This window comes from Myodes glareolus, chromosome 20 (genome assembly GCF_982192425.1).
Source record: "Myodes glareolus chromosome 20, mMyoGla1.1, whole genome shotgun sequence".
NCBI classification, from domain to species: domain Eukaryota; kingdom Metazoa; phylum Chordata; class Mammalia; order Rodentia; family Cricetidae; genus Myodes; species Myodes glareolus.
The window spans coordinates 34473019-34493442 of record NC_142045.1 but is presented as its reverse complement, the minus strand read 5'-3'; the positions used below and the strand labels follow the sequence as shown (position 1 = coordinate 34493442).

The following is a 20424-nucleotide window of genomic DNA, read 5'->3' as shown; positions in this document are numbered from 1 at the left end:
ATAAATTTATATTAAATGAGCCACTTTTCTATAAAAACAGTTTAGAAACCCAAAGAACACCAAACATGAGGATATATAATAAAATCTGAATAGATTATAGGATTATAAAATTACAATATTTTGTAATAAAAAATTTCACAAACATTACCATAGCACACACACACACACACAAAACACTCTGCTATTTTCTAATGAGATGTAATCTTCTAGTTGAGCACATGAAGAGGAAGACTTAGCTCATATAAGGCTGAATCCTAAAAATGCCAAAATAAAAGATAAAAAGAACGCCAAGTCCATCTTCAGATTTTTTTCATGCAATTTATATAAAACATTAAGATTTTTTTTTTTTTTTTGCTTGCTTGTTTTGTTAACTTAAAATCAAATTAGCGGTTTTATATACCTGGAACTTACAGGTCATATAAAACATTATAATAAAAAATAAAGCAGTCGATAAGAAATTAAATGCCTATCTTAAAATTTTAAGAGTGTAACATCTGAACCAATTACAAACATCAAGATTGTGTGGGGGACCACTGTGGGCCAATCAAAGGGATTATTCTGCATCACTGATCTCAGAGTACTTTTCCCAAAGCAAGTTGCTCTTCTAAGTTATCATTGGTACAAGAAGTGATGACTTTGAGGTACCAATTAGTATAAATTGGGAGCAGGAGAGATATTAATTAAATGTGACAGTCTGGTTATTTAAACCTTCTATTTAAGTTGATCATTCAGAGCACGGTGATGGCTTGTTCTTCAGAAATGATGGATGGTATCAAGCTTTAGTGACTCCCTCTCTATCTGTGGTTTCCAATACTTCAGAAGAGAGGAATAAATGATGTGAGAAGAACATGAGAACAAGTCTAATAGACAGACTGAGTAATCTCAGACCCCTAAGGTCAAAGCAAAGCAATCCATTTCTTAGCTTTCATCAACACAAGACATGATTTATCAATCGATGAACAGGATTTCAAACATTATACATCTAAATGATCTGTTCTTTGTACTGTGTAACTTTTTGAACAATGATAGATTGTGTGATACATTCGCTACAAAAGTAATGTCATGAGGCAAAACTCATTATATTCCCCAAAACGCATTTTTTAAAAAAAAGGCGAATATGTCATCTGTCATTATTATTCCACATACCATATGGGGAGATTATATTTCCAAACTAGATTCCTTGGGGTTCTATGCCCTTCATAGTCCAAGCATTACACATTAATGTCCTTGAAAATAGTATTCTTTTTCTAATACATTTATTAGGTGGAGTTGGTCAACGAGTTACAGATAATTACTAGAGACAGTATGAAACACCTCCTGATAGTCCTTGTTTTGTTATAAAATTTAATGGAGATGAGAGATGGCTCAGTTGGTCAAGTACCTGCCACACAAGCCTGAGGATCTGAGTCAGAACCCCAGAATCTGTGTAGAATTCAGGTGTGGTGCTGCTGACGACAAGTCACTGAGACAAATGTGCCCCTGAAGCTCACCAGCTAGTCAGACTAGCCAACCTGAGCCCCAGGTTCAGTGAGAGACTGTCTCAGAAAAATGAGATAGTGAGGGATTAGGGAAGACGCTCAGTAGGGCCCTCTGGTGTCCATAGGCATGCATACACACATCTGCATATGCCCCAGCACTGATCTTTATAGAGGAAGAAGCATTGTCAACAAGAAAAGTGCTATGAGAACATTTCTGAACTGTAACATAATGTGAATGTAAGCATAAACACTATCGTCAAGCTGTTCTCTCCCTCGTTACAGTACCTAAGGACTGTATTATGAGGCATGCCCAGGATAGCGCAGAAATGAGCTCACAGTGTCATGTCAGGTATCTGGAAGATGTCTCAAAATAGAAGAGCAGAAGAGTAGTCAGTTGACATCATGCAACTTCACTCTTCATTGTACTTCCCTAGAATAGCATTGCTGTTCTCACTGACTTAACTGAGTTATCGCCTTTGTCCCACTAGTTTGTGGAAGATCTGATTGCTCAGATGGAGGAGGTAGTGAAACGGCTATACCCTTGGCTGATGATTCATTGCACCAGCTGCCAGCAAGCTGCATGTCTCGGCACACCTGGACACATGCACCGGTGACTGATTAGGAAACACATCTATCTTGGCGCATCGCAAAGGAGATGCAACTGTAATTACTCTCCCTTGTAATGAAAGGCATTCTGGAGCCTGTGTCCACCTACAAAATAATAGAAAGTACGCTTTTGGACCAGAGCCATATAATTGTGCCATCTGTTCTTGATACTTGGCTCTAAATATTTCCCAAATCATCCTGGTGTGCTAAAAATAAAATGCAGTTTGAAAAGACCTATGCTAACTGTTAAAAGGGTCCCACGAAGTCATTTTGAAACTGAACACTAATGAAAATGATCAAAACTCTGAGTTTCTTTGGCTGATAAATACAGAACATTTCATTAACCTTCACTGCATAGTTGGAAAATTCTGTGGATTTATTGTTTTTTAATTTACAGAAAATGACTTTTCTGGCTAAGTTTTTCAGAGTCCTCTGATTGAGAACTCACTTAACTAGGTATCCTGTGCAAAAGAGGAAAAAGGAATCAAAGCTTTTGTTCTTCAACTTGTCTGATTATTATGACCCCAAAATTCTGGAGACTCTTAACCTGTACTGAGAAATCCGTATATTAAGACCTTAAAGTGAGATGCTATATTAGGAGACTAGAGAGATTTCATGGCAGTTAAAAGTCCGTACCCGTATCTGAAAATGAGAGATGAAATACAGCTGAGGAAGAGGACTTCTTCACCCAAGAGCCACTCCAGGGCTATGTGTCAGAAGCACATAACAGCAGCATGAAGCACTTAAAGACAGATACCCATACATACACACATAATACACATATAACACACATGTCCCTAGCAAACACATCCGTCTCTATTGTCAAATAACTAAACCTAGAACATGAACTGTGTCCATAACACTGATACTGTGATCTAGAACATGTCTACAAACCATAACGTGCTATTTTTTTCATAATAAATATTCTTACATTAGATACAGCCATCAGTCTCTTTAAAATGTTTTAGCTTTAAATGCTGTACTAAGTCCGGGTCCTTTGTTTCACATAATCAGTATTCAATAAATACTGCTCATAAAATCTAGTCTGAGCTGTCCTTTCTCTGGGTTGCAACAAATGCACTAATGAGCCCACAAAACTAAAAGGACAGGCCCACCTATTAACCTCTATAATCAGTGTGCGTATAGTTACAAGGTAGCTTGCTTATCATTTCCAAGAAATGTGAGAACTTCTTCTTGGTAAATATTTACTCTACTTTTAATTTCAGTGACAAATATGAAAGTAGTCTTATTAATTGGCCACATTTCTTAGTGCACTGGTCTTCTTCGTGCTGCAATAACATATTGATTTACATAGCAGTTGAATCAGATACTATGAGGCATCATGTTAACTTCCATTGCTGGCCTGTGTTTTCTAAACTCTGATATCTCTGCTACTTGGCCAAATGCAACCAGCTAACCATCTCCCAAGACACCCCGGGTCATAATTTGATACTTTATCCTACTTCAAACGGTCAACCCTTAGGTAAACTCTGATTGCAACCTGTTCCACAATGGAACACTTTCCACAATGGTATACGTTCTTACCTCCAAAATTGTTCTCTCTCTCTCTCTCTCTCTCTCTCTCTCTCTCTCTCTCTCTCTCTCTCTCCTTCTCTCTGTAACTGTCTGTCCCTGTCTCCTCTTTCTCTCTCCTTCTCTCCTCCCCTCCACCTCTGTTTACCTGGGGACACTTACTTGAGACTTTTGATGAGCAACATGTCCTAGAATAAAGCTAAGAACATCTCGTTTTCTCTTTGCTAGCTAACACTGCTGTGGTGTTAGTCACACCATTACACTTTTGTTTCCACACTTCCATTCATGGAGAACACAGTAAAAATGTTTCACAATAAGCCTCACTCATCCAAAAGAAGGCGCTTAGCACAACGATTAGTAGATAGCCTATGCTGAATAAAAGCAAGATGAGTTAAATTCATTATACTTTATATTTTTTAAATTTTCCTTCTTTAATTCAGAGATATTTATTCTTTCTATACAAAGTCTAATGTTTATTCACAAATCATGAAAATAATTTTGCAGCCTATTTTGACATGCTGTTTAATTAACATCAAATCATCTATCAATTTTTTAAGGAAGAAAAGGTAAAAAATAAATAAATGAAATCACTGAGCTCCCAGTTTTACAGGTTCTCATACTATTTTTCAGTTACTTCACAAAGTTTCCATTCATCATGTTATTTTCTCCAATTACATGAATATTTTTAAGTAACATATAGAAGTAATCAACTCTTTTAATTCAAACTATACTTATAAAGAGTTCACATTATATTATACACATAAGTTTACATAAAATAAGTTTTATAAAAGATGCCTTTATTCGTTCCTACATTCAGATTATTAGGCAATTTAGCATTGAATATTGTTTATGATCATATATAATGTATTTATTACATTAATATTGATATATAATATATATTTGTGGGAGGATAATTTATTGTGAAAATTTAGGTCAGTTTATCTAAAAGAACAATGACAGCAACAACAGTGAAATTAACCAATCCACATTGGGTTTCCTCCTCAAGCCTATGACTCAATTAGAAAACTCAAATTTTATTTCTAACAAAAATCTTATAGTTTAAATGAAGTTACTTACTTTTCAGGATTTTCAACTTCTTCGGTAATAAAGTTGAGGTAAAACCTGCATTTTAAGTAAAGAAATAACTATTAGTACATTTTACCACCATAATCCAAAGATTCACATGTGAAACTTTTAAAAATCAAACCAAGAATCATGAAAATTACACAGAAATGTAGGCAAAAAAGATGCAAATACAAAACCAGTCAGTACTCCTATAGAACACTTTCTGCTAAATCATGGGGGAAGCACTAAAATGTGTGAGACACGATGGTGATGACAGGGGAAAGGCTGTAATCTGTATGACACACTTCACAGGACGGCTCAGAACAGCCTGACGCAATGCCAAGAAAGGGCACCATTCTTGGTTTCATTTTCCAACAAAAAGGGACTGCTGGAGGCCCTTTAAGCCCTACTAAGTTCTTCCTAAGTCTCCTTAAAGTAACATTGAAGAAAATTAAGAATCCTCATGAGAACAGTCGAACATAACAACAGGAACTTGTTATATCTTCACTGCATAAGCTCAAGGAACTCTCATAGAATGAAAGTCATGCATTCTACAGTCTTTCTATTATTCCTTAGATGATGTGGTATTTTCCTCTGTATGCTGTGAATACCACTAGTTAATAACCAATCCACATTGGGTTTCCTGCACAGGGAATAGAGGTAGGTGGGAAAAACTAAACTGGATGCTGGGAGAAAGAAGGAGTTAGGGAGAAGCCATGCAACCCCACAGGAAATAGATACCAGAACTTTACCCGGTAAACCAAAGCCATGTGATGATACACAGTTTAATAGGGATGGGTTAAATTAAGATATAAGAGTTAGTCAGTAAGAAGCTACAGCTAATGGGTCAAGCAGTGATTTAAATAATACAGTTTCTGTGTGATTTTTCAGGTCGAAGCTACTGAGCAGCCAGGAACCAACAACCTCTCTCACAACAACAAATTGATGGCAACATGACCAACTAAAATCCACTTAAAACCTGTGAGAGTTTGGGAAAGAATCTAGGCAAAAAGAAAAAACAAAAAACAAAAAACAAAACAAACAAACAACAACAACAAAAAAAAACAGAGTTAAGCCCAGCTTAATGCCATAGCTCCTTTAAGAGAAGATTTCTGATTCAACAGTACTAGAAAATAAAGCCACGCCATTTTGAAATGGCGGTTTTCTGGGCCATGTGAACTCTGGCTCTTTCAGGAGGTCAAGCATTTAAATAGGATTTGTAAGCAGTGTGTTTCAAATTGCTTAATGGCTTGACATAGGCCTGCTACATACTTGGAACTAGGGCCATGACTTGCAGAGTCAGTGAACAGACTTCCACCATGTTGAATTGTGCTGAGCAAGCAGAAAGTGCTGTATATACCCCAGTAATGCCACAGCTTATGATTTTATGAAGTGCTTAGCATTTTAAGAAGTACTCCTAGACAGTGAAGAATTACAAATACACAATAGGACAGATTCAGAATAAAAGACCTCTGAATAGGTCGCAGTGTTCGATAAATGTATGTAGGCTCAAGAGAGGAAAATAAAGGAGTATAGAGAGTTACAGAAAAGAAAAAATAAAGCCAAGTCTTTAAAGAGACAGTGTATAGACAGCCATAGATTAAAAGGAGTAAGGAAAATAAGCCACGTAAAGATGGAATATGCAAAGAGAGTCTGAATTATGCATACTATTGTATTTTCTTTGAATTTTTTGACTGCAGAGAGACATTTGATTCTGGGGACTGCTAAGCTAAGTTAACATATATATTTTAAAGGTATTTTGAATTCAAAATATGGGTCTAAGGATATGCTGCTTTGAAAAAGAGGTTTTTCTGTTGTTTACACAGAAGATGAAAATCTGTGATTGCTTTCAAACTAATATGGTTTGATGGACTGAACCAACCTGAAAGGTCACTGTGAATACCCCTCAAAATATTACTTCATCCAATAAACAGCAGAAAGCAGTTTGGAGAAGAACTATGCCCATATTCCCAAATATAGTTTATTTTTTTTTTACATTCAAAGGGGGATATGCTATATAGTTTTACATTGGTATGGATCTTGGTTTATTGATACAAATTTAAGGTCAATTTTGTTATACTGTGTATATGTATTTCTGATCTTGATTAAGGTATTGTGTTTGTACAGCTCATTTAAAATGTAATGTATAATTAAGAAATATAGGTTAATAATCATCTATCATAGTCAAGCTTCTAGTCATGTTAGTTAGATTTTCTAGATGTACAAAGATATATTTCAGATGGATAGGTATTCTTCAAACCTTTCAAAGACCTTCAGAATATGACATTTAAATGTTTTAAGAATTTGGGACTTTTCATGACACATCTGTTCCTGGCAGCACCAATCTACTTCAAGAAGAAGATGGGCATAGAAGAGGCTCCTTATGGAGTTGTTTAGTCATTTGGGCAAGAAACTGCTCTTGCCTGAACTGCTTGATGAACTGGACATGCAGGGCCTACGGAGAAATGACTGTTGAACCTGCCTAAAAGTGAGACAGTCCTTCAAGGTTCCTGTTTCATGAAAGAGACTACCAGACATTCTGCAGGACACAGAAGAGAGTGACTGACAAACTGCCAATATAGGCAAAACTGTCTTTGAAATTTCCTGCTTCATGGAAAAGTTTGTTAGATACTATGGGCCTGGGGGCTGAAGACTGGATACCCCAATGGTACAGAAGAACTTTGGGTGAATGTCTTCATGAAAAGTCTCTGTCAATTCTAGAGTTTTGGAAGTTGCTTACAATGTACTTCCTGTATATTAGGTAATATTATATCCTTCTATGGTCTTTGATGGAGTTGAAGAATTGATAGTTATAGTTTTCCTTGTTTTGATAAAGAGAAAGTAGATATAAATATTGTAACTATAATTCTTGTTTGATACCTGCTTTGTTATATATAATTTTACTATGGTAAAGTTAAAACCTTCCTTTTTATTTAAACAGAAAAGGGGAGGTGATGTGGGATTCCCCTCTGTATGCTGTGAATACCATTGGTTAATAAAGAAACTATCTTAGGCCTGCACAGGGAATAGAGATAGGCAGGGAAAACTAAACTGGATGCTGGGAGAAAGAAAGAGGAGTTAGGGAGAAGCCATGTAGGCCCACAGGAAATAGATACCAGAACTTTACCCAGTAAGTTAAAGCCATGTGACAATACACAGATGAATAGAAACGAGTTAAATTAATATGTAAGTGTTAGTGAATAAGAAGCTAGAGCTAATGGGCCAAGCAGTAATTTAAATAATTTAAATAGTTTCTATGTGATTATTTCAGGTATGAGCTACTGAGCAGCCAGGAACCAACAAGCGGCCTCTCCCACAACAATGCTTAGATGCTAAAATAGCCTTTTGCATGGCTCCCAGGATCACAAGTCTGAAAGTCAAATTCTTTTCCCTCTAAAAACAAATAACCAGAATATTAGCCCCTCACCTGTCACATGCTTAAAGCACCTTGCAGAGTACAAGAAAGGTGAGGAAGTGAGTTTTGTCCCATGCTTGCAACAATCCTATCTGAATTCACTAGTCATTGATGTTCAGGAACAAGATGGGTACAGCCTTAATGACAGCTTCAACAAATCAGTATTAGAAATACACTGTCTGAAGAAAAGGTAGCAATAAGGGTGATATAAAAGCACATACATACACACATATAAAACTAATGATATGTTTTAACAACTAGAAAGTTAAATTTCTGGCAACAGAGGTTGCTGTTGCCCCAGGAGAGTGCACATGTAGCAGAATGCATGCAACATTGTTAGTATAGGGAAAGTGACAGTCAGTGAGATCCTTGCTATGTGCATGCTCCATCCTTCACCATGTAATGCAAGACTGGCTGGAAGAATTACAAGTGTGGATGAGCTACTATTCCTGCGTTGAGTGTAGCAGAGATAGTGCTGTGGAACGTGCTATTTGAGACAGCTTTGACAAGTTCATTATAAGCCTGAGGCAACAGGAAGTACGGGAAACAAATACAAATCAATAAGCAAATATATAAATAACACCCAAAACTGAACAAATCACATGAATTAAGGAATAGAGCCAGGTTTTGCATGTCAGAGATAGCCAGTTGCTTTTTAATAGTTGATGAACTGTTTTTCCCCCAAATAACCTTAAGGCAAGAAGGGGACTATTTGTGAAAAAGAATACAACTTCAAATATTTTTCCATGTCCCTAAGGAACAGAGAAAAGGAACGTGGTTGGGTGTAGTTTGTAGGGAAGAGGAAGGCAGCAGATCCCTTGAGTGCAAGGGTCCACACACTGTGGGACGTATACCTTGACATTTGTCTGCTCGCAGTATGAAATGAAGGCCACAGTAGTCCGTTTGCCCTGGTTTCCTTCTCAAGGCCCTGGAGAATACTTAAAAGTCTATTGTCCCAGGTTTTCCAGGACTGTGCACAAACTACACAGTTGAAGTTGACCCTGCACTGCAGCACCCAGCCTTGTACATGACTCTTTAAGGAAGCAGATTCTCGAGGTGAGATCTGATACAAAGGCATACAATAGCCAGGCCTTGTGCTTCAGGGAGACTAAATCCATTGAGGATCTGATTAAAGAGACCAACAAAAGACACTGGAAACCAATTTTCTATCACATGGTGAAAAGAGAGGAGAAAAATCTCACCACTCTGGGCTTAGCTTTGGACCCAGATACCGGATTGAAATTGGTTGACTTCCCCAAGGCCACAGGCGGACTGGCAGATGTATTTTTCTGAATACGGACGTTGGCAATAATGTGAAAGTTGTTCTGACCCGATTCTGTGACCTGACTGAGTTAATGATTTCTTTTCCCCTAATCATGTTTCAGTGACGGGATTTTTTATCATTCTGGATAGGTTCTGTGCTCCTCAGAGCCAAAACTTTACTCCGCTCATGGTCACCAAGGGTTGGTGGTATCTTTTTCCTATTCAGCCTAACAGCTGGAGGTGACGGCTCTTAGAGCAAGGTATCCAGGACAACAGAGGGCTAGCGTGCTGCTCATTCAAACAGGGAGCAGCCTGGCTGGCAACTCCTGATCATAACTGTTTTGCTTCTGTCTCACTACAAAGCCTCCACACTGGGTTTATTTCTCTCTCTCTTTCTTTCTTTCTTTCTTTCTTTCTTTCTTTCTTTCTTTCTTTTCTTCCTTTCTTCCTTCCTTCCTTCCTTTCTTTCTTTCCTTCCTTCCTTCCTTCCTTCCTTCCCTTCCCCTTCCTTCCTTCCTTCCTTCCTTCCTTCCTTCCTTCCTTTCTTTCTTTCTTTGTTCTTCCCTTAATCAAATAATGTTCTACAACAATGCAGGGAGTGGTAGCCATTTGCAGTCCTAATTTATAAGTGTGCAAGCCAGTTTTGCAATCGTATGTCAAAAGATGGAGAAATTCACTGGGCAGCGGTGGTGCACACCTTTAATCCCAGCATCGAGGAGGCAGAGGCAGGCAGATCTCTGTGGGTTGAGGCCAGTCTGGTCTACAGAGTGAGTTCTAGGACAGCCAAGCCTAGCTACACTGAGAAACCCTGCATAGAAAACCCAAAATAAATAAATAAATAGATTCTGGTAGTAAGGATTGTTCTTTCAGTGCTCCTGTCTTTGAGATCCATTTCAGACCCCACTTTGATCCATTTACATGGAAATAACATCTGTACTTCTGGAGTACTAAACCCAGACCCTTTCTTCTTCCTCTTCTGTTTTCTGAGACTGAGGGCCATAGATTAATAACCAGATCATTCCCCCTCTTCACAAAGCACCATTAAGCCATTATAACAACCTATAAAGCTAAATCGTTCCCTGTCATCCTCTCGCTAAGCCATTTGGATCACATAACCTCTCATTTACAATCCTAGACTTACTTTCCAATACTGTGACTGAACCCTCAAGAACATCATATACACACACACACACACACACAAAATTGATGGCTCCTGGCTCTTCAAGCTTTGATGGAGGCACAAGAATTATGCAGGGGGACAAAGTATAAATCAAATTTTCTGTAAACCTCCATCATAGGTGAAAGCAGTGGCACTTTGGACTTGGCATCAGTAAAATACAATATTAATAAGATAAGTCAAGATGAAAAGAGTCTTTTTTTTTCTCCAGAGAAAAATCAACCGCCCCTCAAAAACCTCAGAAGTGGAGAAAATTGGCTGTACATGAAGCAGGTGACCTGAATATTCAGTGCTGGGTGGTGGTGGAGTGAGGGTAAAAATGTTTTAATATTCCGTGGGAACAGACGCATGGTGCTCACAGGCAAAAGAGACTCCATTCAACAGAATTAATCAAATCTGCCTTGTGAAGATCACCACATCCCACATTCTTGACAGAGTACAACAGGCTCCCAGCACCCAGCTGGAGCTGAAAGCCCTTGCTCCCTCCTCTGCTTTGCTCTGGGGCTCCCAGGGACCCTCGCTGTGGCTTGGCTGCTGCCCTAGGGCATGGAGCCCTGAAACAGGCTCAAAAGACATAGAAGAGTTGATTTTGCCTCTAACACTGTGATCACACTCGGTTCTTTTCTCTGCTTAGCACCACATTGTGCTTTGAACAAAAGTGAAAAGACTTCAAAACCACTGGGATTCAAAACTAAAGCGTGCACACAATGGCTGCAAAAATCTTCTTCGGGTATACAAATAGTTTACACTGATCTTCTTACGCTATAACCTAACAACCTTCAAACACATTTCGCTTCAAAGCTATGCTAACCTATGTAGCTTTACTTTGCTGATTGTCTTCTGATGCCATATTTTCACAATTTCTGATATTAATGGAATACATATGCTATTTATTTTGGAATGCATTTATATATTCCCTGAAAAGTAAGATACAAAAACAAAAAAGGGGGGGCAGAAAGAAGAGAAAATTGCATTCATGTTAGAGACATATTTACATAATTTTTGAGATAGCAAAGTTTCTTGATGGTATGTTTTGGTTCAGAGAGTGATATCACATCTTTACCTATTTTATGAATACGGAAAAAAGAACTATTACCATTATTTACTACAAAACTCTGAAAATTAATCTTCCTGCAATTATTCTAGTGCTTTGACAATATTGTACCTAGTGGGGTTTCTGGAAATAGTCATTTTAACTAAAGTTTTCAAGGTCAATAAAATTTAGTCACAGGAGGTTCCTTTTGGATATTTGGTCACTGTGACTCATGGAACTCGACAGACCGCTGCTGCCCCAGGGTGGGGGGAATCACAACAGACATGCATAAAATAAGTAAGCACATCCATGGGATCATGGTGTCAAGCATCTCTGTTACCTGCTTGTCTTTTCAGCTACTGAAAACTTTGTAATGAAATGTGTAAACGCCCTTGAATATGCCGCATATTTGACCAGCTGACTTCATTATTGTGATTTCTCCTTCCCTGTCTTTATCATATGAACCATTTTGATCTTCTGAGACCATCTCATTTCTACATCTGAATTGATTCTTCCTCGTGATAGGGTAGACAAAAAACAAATCATTAACCGCTGTCTATAAATATCTTTGGCACGCTTGCACCAAAGCCTTTTGACAGGGCAGATACTAACCCTGAGTTTCCCATGGCACTATCCCGTCCTCACTGATGAATAATTAGAAGCAATGCATACTGGCTGCTAACACCCAGCATCTGCTTGGCCATTTTTCTACCGCTGAACTAAATCTAATAGCAACCTTGACTGTCTGGGGTCTCATAAAATGACACCGTAAGTTAAAGGCTTTGCCACACTGGAGGAAATTGGAAGGACTGCTGAAGAAGGATCTTTTTTCTAGTTCCTCCCACCTTTCCTTCATGCTTCTCTTTCTTCCCTCCCAGAGTAAACTGCAGAAGCTAGAATCAGTGTTCCCTAAATGCTCATAGAAAACTAGAACCTCTCTCCGCAAAGCCAACCGTAAAACCTAGAACTACGTCTCGCATTTGCTCCTGACTTTCTGAGAAAGCAGCTGCACAGGTCTCTGCTTTGCCTTGTCTCATAATACATCCTAAGAGTCTTGGTTGAGAGAGGAAATGTTACACAAAGAAGTCAAGGAGAATCTAAACAAGCATGCCTCCCTCTCCCTCCAGTTTATTAGCATTGCATTATATCCTTTGGTCATAAAAAATATTTTTCCTGACCTTTTAGGTCTTCCCTTATGAGAAGTCCATGTTATTTGAAACTTTGACTAAATAATCACTGTGCACACGATATAATGAAAACCTAGTTGGGAGGAAATGTCTGAGGGTTTCATCACTAGGGTCAAAGCTGACAGTCCTGTAACAGGCAGATTAACAAGAGAAAAGACAAATGGAGTAATTTAATAAAGTATCTGGAGATATCAACTTACCAACCAGCATATGCATACATCCCATAATAAAAAGCCAAGGGCAACCCCATGAGATTTGTATCTCTTCCTGAAAATGCATTTTCAAAGTGCTGTGTGTGCCCTGGAATTAGAATATGAGGATTTTTAGAGTTTTGCAAAGAATTGGTTATTATTTATTACAAACATATACATGGCTGGGAAATGAACTATCCTGTTCTGACTCTCTGTTCACAGCCAACTCTATCTATTAGTACCACACCCAAGGTAGAACAGAAATCTCAAACACACACTTGTCACCTAGACCATTTTCAAGTTTTTGGTTTTTTGTTTTTTGTTTTTTTTTTTTTTTGTACGTGACCAACCGGATTTAATGTGGCACTTAAAATAGGTAACCCCATTTCCCTTGCTTGAGTGTTCTCTGTTTGAACCATGACAGTTGACTAAAGCATCTTCCATTAAAGTTTTAAGGACCTGGCAAAATTCTTAGAAGATAACAATGTGTCGTGGTAGAGGATAAGCAGAAATCTTGAGTGAGCAGGCATCAAGAAATGCCTGCACTGCCTCCCACTTAGTATTCGGCCCTTTACCCCTATATTCTGTTTATTTGACACACCTGTCTTCTAAAGCAGGCAAGGCTGCAGACAAAATCCACCATCAAACCCAACAAGGCTTATTCATATAAAAGTTCCCTGCAGCATGGCCCTGCCCAGTCTGATAAGAGTGTCTGTGGCCAATGTCACCCAGAAGCATAGTATAACTAACTGTGATAAGCCATTCTACCCAAAGGGCTTTCTTTATAGAAATAATTTATTGATATTGTTTTGGTCCATACTACCATTTTCTTCTAGAAAAATGAATAAGAAACTATAACAAACCCCAAGCCAAGTTTTACCAACTTTGCCATCAACATGTAGACTTTCTCCCCCTATTTTGTGAACAGTGGGTACCTTTTTCTTTAAATCTTTTGGGTAGTTTAAGAGATTCCAAAATCAGATTTGGATTAGCAAGTACAGATTCGAAATTAGTACCAAAAAGCACCTTTGGCATCCAGCACCCCCAAAGAAAAACAGCAAATGAGATTATTCAGATAGTAAATGATTCTGCTTAAAAAATGATTTTTAATAAGTAACAAAAGGGGGCCATGAGGGCAGAAGGTGAACGATATATATATATGTGTGTGTGTGTGTGTGTGTGTGTGTGTATACATATATATATATATATATATATATATATATATACATTCTCTCTTGTAAGTCAAATATCAGCTAATGCTCACATCATGAGACTGAGAATTCTTAGTGACAGAATGTGAGGATGGGGGCCAAGATGAACATGGTTGTGTGACACGAAGAGTGATATTTTTCTCAAAGCAACCAACTTCTAAGTGGAGTTTCATGAAAACTTGACAGGGTAAATCAGAAATGCCCATTTTGCTGAAGTATTTCTGTGTCTTAATAGAAGGAAATTGTACAGACTGAGTGAGATTCAGGAGAGGAAAAACGAACATCTGTTGGGACTTAAGAAGCTGCTCAGCTCCTAAAAGCGTGTGCTACTCTCGTAGAGGATCTGAGTGCCAAGCATCCGTAACAGGTAGCTCACGATCACCTGTTGCTCTGGCTTTGGGGCATCTGATGCCCTCGTCTGGCTTTTGCAGGCATTTGTGCTCGTGTGCACATGACCATTTGTAGACATAAACACGTACACACACACACACGCAAATTACAAATAAAATATTCTTTAAAAGAAAGAAATATCTATTGAGTACTTGTTTATGGTCCGTGGTCTCCTTTAACCTAAGAAGAGAATATCCTTCAGAGTGTGACAATTAGTAATTAATGAGAGAAAAGATCTAAACTGTAAAGACTGGGCTACCGTTCTTCGAATGAGCCTCTTTGAGAGTTTCGCAAGCAGGCACATTGTTTCTGAACTTTGGGAATGCTTTGGATGCAAAACACAGGCCTTGGGAAGAAGAAAGCAGCATGCAAAGGAGAGCTCCGGGCCTCATGAGCGAATGCACAGGCTGCTTCCAGAATCTGGTTTGAATAGAAATAAATACACCCCACTTATCAGTGATCTTTCTCTTCCTGGGGTCTCAGAAATGTGGAAAAACTAAACGATTGGGATACAAATTCTAAAATCTCAATTTCATAAAATTTCGTAGTAATAAGGAAAATACGTCTGGTCTCCAAAGTACTAAAATATGCTTCAATGCGGTAACATCCTTAGGGAATTTCTCTGTTGTGTAAGAAGCAAGAATTAGGGTGGGCCTACGTTCTGGACGCCATAGCAATAATTAAAATGTCACTGTATTGTAACAGATAGGAAAGATTCAGGAGTTTCATCTGGCCTCTGTACTCAAGGAAACTGCAATGCAGTCGCAATTGCTAAGGATGCCCCACTTTGCACACATCCATAAGTGAGGGTCAGAACCAACTGCAGAGTATAGCTACCTGTCACATCTGGCATTACACCAGAAAGGAAAACCCAGAAATCAGCCATACGTAGAAGGCCTAGGGGCTCATCCTTCCTCTCCTTTCCAGAACCTGAAAGGCTCTCTACAGAAGACTAGAAAGTCAGCTCAGGAGATAAAAGCACCGAGAGAGCGGACAGTTTTGCTTCCATTCATCATGGATGTGAGCTGGCCAGCTCCGCAGAGACCATGGAGAACTGGGACCACGAGCCCACATCTTCTCCCACACTGACTCTGCTGTTCAAATGATTCATTGTGTTTACTCTGGGGCTGAAGTTTTGGGATTTGATGAAAGCATTTTCCTGGCAGGATTCTGAGATCGCCCACCAGGCTGGTTAAATAGACAAGAACAGTTCCCTCTCCCAGCTAGAGTGAGCAAGTTCTCGGTGTTCGGTGCCTCCACCGATGGCAATGATTTTGCTGAACTTTACCACTTCCTTGTGTGTGATGGCAATTCCTCCTGCAGGGTCATTAAATTTCTCTATAACTTCCTTTCCTTGGAACTGACAATGTCAATGTAGACAATACTTAACATGCCCACATGATACAGCACCTCTTTCCCATTGATTTGCTCTAATCATTTCTTGTTATTTACTGATGCAAATTCGGACCCCTTTTCTCTTTCAATCATTTACATCAAATCTAAGCAAATGCACATACCATCATTACTAGGCCAACCTTAACTCCATGATAGCGTTCCTCAAATTCTTATTTTATTAAGTAGGAAGTTCCATGACAAATAAATCCAGAAGTTACCTCATTTCTTCAGAAATACAAATTTACAGAGAAAATAATGTAACAATAAGAACTAAGTTTTGTTTCCATCAGTTGCTGGATGAAGCTTCTATGGTGATATTTAAGATATTCATCAGTATGACTACAGGGCAAAGCCAGTTCCGGCATCCTCTCCTCTACTGCTTAGGTTCTTAGCTGGGGTCATCCTTTGGATTCCTGGGAATTTCTCTAGCGTCAGGTTTCTTGCTAGCCCCATAATGGCTCCCTCAATCAAAATATCTCTTTCCTTGCTTTCATCTCTGTTCTTCCTCCATCTCTACTATCCTGTTTTCCCAAGTTCTCCTCCCCCCTTCCCTTCTCCCCTTGTCTTCCCCTTCCACTCTCCTTACTCCTCCCACTCCATGCTCCCAATGGCAGTAGGATTTATCCTTACTGCTTGGACTGGCCTTTTGGGGACCTGTTCTCTTTGGATGGCTACCTTGCTCAGCCCAGGTATAGTAGGGAGGGTCTTGGACCTTCCCCAAAGCAATGTGCCTTGCCCTCTGTCAGGAGTGGATGGATGGGGGTGAGATGGGTGGGTTGGTGGAAAGAATGGGAGGAGGGGAGGAAGTGGGAACTGGAAATGATATGTGAAATGAAAAAAAGATAGATTGTTTTGTTTCTAAAAATAAGTAAATAAATAAATAAATTTGAAAAAAAAACCCTACGTTTTGCAAGTCCCTTTGTGTCACATAGGGTCTGTGTTGAGGGATGTCAGTCCTAAGCCTCACTGCTCTTCTGTGGACACTCATCTCAAAGCAAGGAAATACAAAAGAGAAAATGCAGAATTATTGGTCATTTTCCATCATTTTCCAGAAATACTTTTATCTTTCATATTTGTTGCTATTTTTGCAAAGTTCTGCAATGAAAATAAAGGGTACGTTGATCTGTACTTAAAGCGATAAATCAATTTCGTTTTCTCTGTGTTTTTTGGAGGAGGGAGGTGGGTTTTCTTTTCTTTGAGTTTTGGCTCTAAGCAATTTTAATTTATACCAAAAGAATTCTCCGACCCCTTATTTTTGCTGCTTGGCCTACTCTTAATCCTCTGGCTGCCGTTCGGCTATAAATACTAACACACCCTCGGTGAAGCCTTTCAAATCAATTAGATGACAGTACAGAGTTTAAGTTCCACAAGCGAAGACTAATTAAGGATTCTGCGAGACAAGCGAAAGCCAGTGTTGGAAGAGACCAGAAGCAGAGACGCAGTTTAAAACGCATTTACTTTTCAGTCCATACCTTTAATTAGCTGTATAACTCCAGGGACTATAATTATCAGAATCGCTGTGAGCTTGCAAAAGGTTAGGAAAATCTGGATCCGGGCGCTCCAGCTGACACTCATGCTATTTAGGACCATCACCACAGCTGCAAACAAATGGACAATGTCACAAAAGGCAAACCCCCACGAGCACATCGATGTCTTAGGTCCTTGTCAGTAGAAATGTGATCTATAAGCCTGGAGTGCTGGCATGAACTACCAGAACCTAGGAAGATCAGAATTGCAGGCTCTGCCCCAGATCTAGTCTCTCCTCGATTAAAACTGTTCCTTGATATACATTCAAGCCTGAAAAGTTTAGATAAAACTCCTGCAATGTCAGAGAACCTGTTTTGTTTCTCACACTTTGATAAAAATAAATATACATTGCTATATGATAACAATAAAGTAATGAAGAATAAAATATCTTCATTCTAAAGTTATCCCGTGCATCATGGTAGTATTGCATTTCATTCTGAGGTCATCCAGGGGGCCATGAGAGGGTTGAATTTCATCCTGAAGTCTTCCATCAGCTCATGAATTTGACTCAGGAAAGGGTAAGAAGTGCTATGTATCAGGTCTTGTTTTTCAACATCAGGACCAGCCCTACCAATACTCTTGTTGAACTTCCTCCCTGATTTCCAAATTGATAATGAGGGGTGAGTTTTAACTCCCCTACAAGTGTTGATTATTTGATCAAAAAAAAAAAAATTGGGGGATTTTTTTTTTAACGTAGGATGCACAGTGGGTCTGAAACCAGGAGACTTTCTTCTTAATAATGTTGACAGTTTCCCAAGAAGCCGCCCCTGTCCGCATCAAGGGAAGAACAATGGCTGCTCATTCAGACACTGCCAACAATCAGCTCCATCCCTGGCCCTGGTAGATAATTCATATATTTTTGTTGTATGAATAAATGAATGAGTGAGTAGACTGGGTTGTCAAAAATGTTAAGGAACAGTTTAAATAGTGGTGTTCTAGATTTTCCTTTTCTTATCTGATGGAAAGTCTAGGGCCATTCTATACAGTGAATTTCAACTTTATGTTCTTGCAAAAAAGGTCGTAGGCACAGTGCAGCCCAAAGCAGCTGGCAGGTATTTCATTCTGGACACGTATGGTTTTCATCAATAAACCTTTTTTGTTTCTTTTTTTGTAAAGATGTATTCTCCCTTAGCAAAGATTTTTAAAATGTATGAAATTATTTCTTAGGAATTTAAAAATAAAACACTAGCAAAATTCTTTCCATTCAAATTGGAATGTGTACAGTCAGGAGTTGTCAACATGCTTCCCTTATGTAATATAATCATTTCCTCAGTTCCCTAATTAGGAATTGCTGCAGTATTAGCAATACACAATAACTCATGGGAAAATTAAAACAATCTATACCCAAACAGAACCTAATTAATGCACATTCTTTTAATGGTTTTGGGCAGTCATCTAAAATCAATATTCAATCAATTATGTATTACATGCAAAGGTGTTTATAGCAGCTACTGACCCACAGAGTTAGGGTAAAGAGCCATTGATGTGTGCACAGGGAGATGACAAAGTCAGAGATAGAAAAACAGAATTATTTATGGAATAATATCAAGTATCTATAGATGACAAAAAATCAAAAATTTTCAAAATCGAAATTCATTTTACAGCAACATTTCAACAAATTTTGTGAAGAAAAGAATGAGCAAACTATGTACATAAATGTGTATACACACCAAAACTAAAGAAGTAATGGGGGGTGAGGTGAAAGAAACAGGAACAGACTTTCACTGGAAACAGTTCACGTGGTATAGGCAGATTGCTACCACACTATACATACTAAAATAATACAATTTGTTTTGCAAAAATACCCCAGTAAGGGTAGACATTTTCATGAGTAAATGAAGCAGTGAGTTAAGTTATACTGAGAAAAAGACAAATTCAGGGGGCTCAGAAGAGTCCACTGGAAATGTAATGGGGTGCAATAATGTAGTATTTCAAAGTAATAATGACGGCAAATGGTCAAAAGGGTCTGAGGTAGGGAGCATCATAATTAAGCTATCTTTGAAGCTGAAAATATGAGGAAATAATTCGATCCACTGTCAGTGATCAAAGGCATTATTTTATCAGGAATGATTAAAAATGAAATAATTTATCTGTCTCTAATACGCACAGAGAAGTTACATATCAAAATAATGAAAGGCAACCCTGCTTTTTTCATATTGGATGAGTATCTATTTCTCTATGTCAATTCCTGTGTAATTAATGGCTCATCACATGAGAATGATAATTCTTTTTTAGTTAAAGAGGTCCAACTTTGACATGAAGGTGGGAAAAAAGTTTGTCCTTGGTTGTCCCCAGCAACAAAGGAGCCCTGTGCTTGCCTTTCTCAGGTGGTAATAAGTAGAAAAGAGAAAGGGGCTCTGGAAGCCAGAGGAAAGGGGAGGAAGAAGGAAATAAAGAGGTGGACACACTGGGCAAGAAGAAATATTCTCATCTGAAGAACACCTGATCACATGTATATTTGGGAAAAGAAGGTCCATTGCCTCCTAACTGCTTAATGTTCATGGAAATAGGAAAACCAACAGGAATCTGGAGTATTGTTCTCTATTTTCTAAACTTTTCCCAGACAAATAGAAGACACAAATCAATCATCAGAAATTGATCCTTTCATGTTGCTTCCTTCCCCTTAGCTGAAGAAAGAATTCTTAGTAAGATTGACGTCCCTCAGGCTTTTCCCCAAGGTCAGCTTTATCTGAGTGTCTAATATTGTATTCATCAGTAGCTACATCATCTTCCAGAGGGTTCCCCTCAATGGCCTGGAGGTACAGCCTAGAAAGTGACAAGGCCACCTATGGGGCAGCCAGAAGAGGTTCTCAGGCTGCTATAACCACTGCTTCATCCAGTGTCTACACAGCAGGATTTAAGGCTACCTGTGCTCCATATCCAACAATATTGAATAGGGATTTGGGATTCAGTAAACACAGGAGTGGTCCGAGTTTCTGACATAAACCATATC

General features: G+C 38.7%; 1 protein-coding gene across 1 annotated transcript in view; it reads right to left on the bottom strand.

Moving 5' to 3' along the window:
* The window catches only part of Slc7a11 (solute carrier family 7 member 11), a 75864-nt gene that overhangs the window by 41918 nt on the left and 13522 nt on the right, over window positions 1-20424 (bottom strand). The window contains exons 4-6 of the mRNA XM_048424650.3: window positions 17417-17542; window positions 12958-13057; window positions 4695-4739 (exon numbers count right to left, since the gene is read on the bottom strand). Of these exons, the coding sequence (XP_048280607.1) occupies window positions 4695-4739; window positions 12958-13057; window positions 17417-17542 (271 nt within the window). The remainder of the gene's footprint in view (window positions 1-4694; window positions 4740-12957; window positions 13058-17416; window positions 17543-20424) is intronic.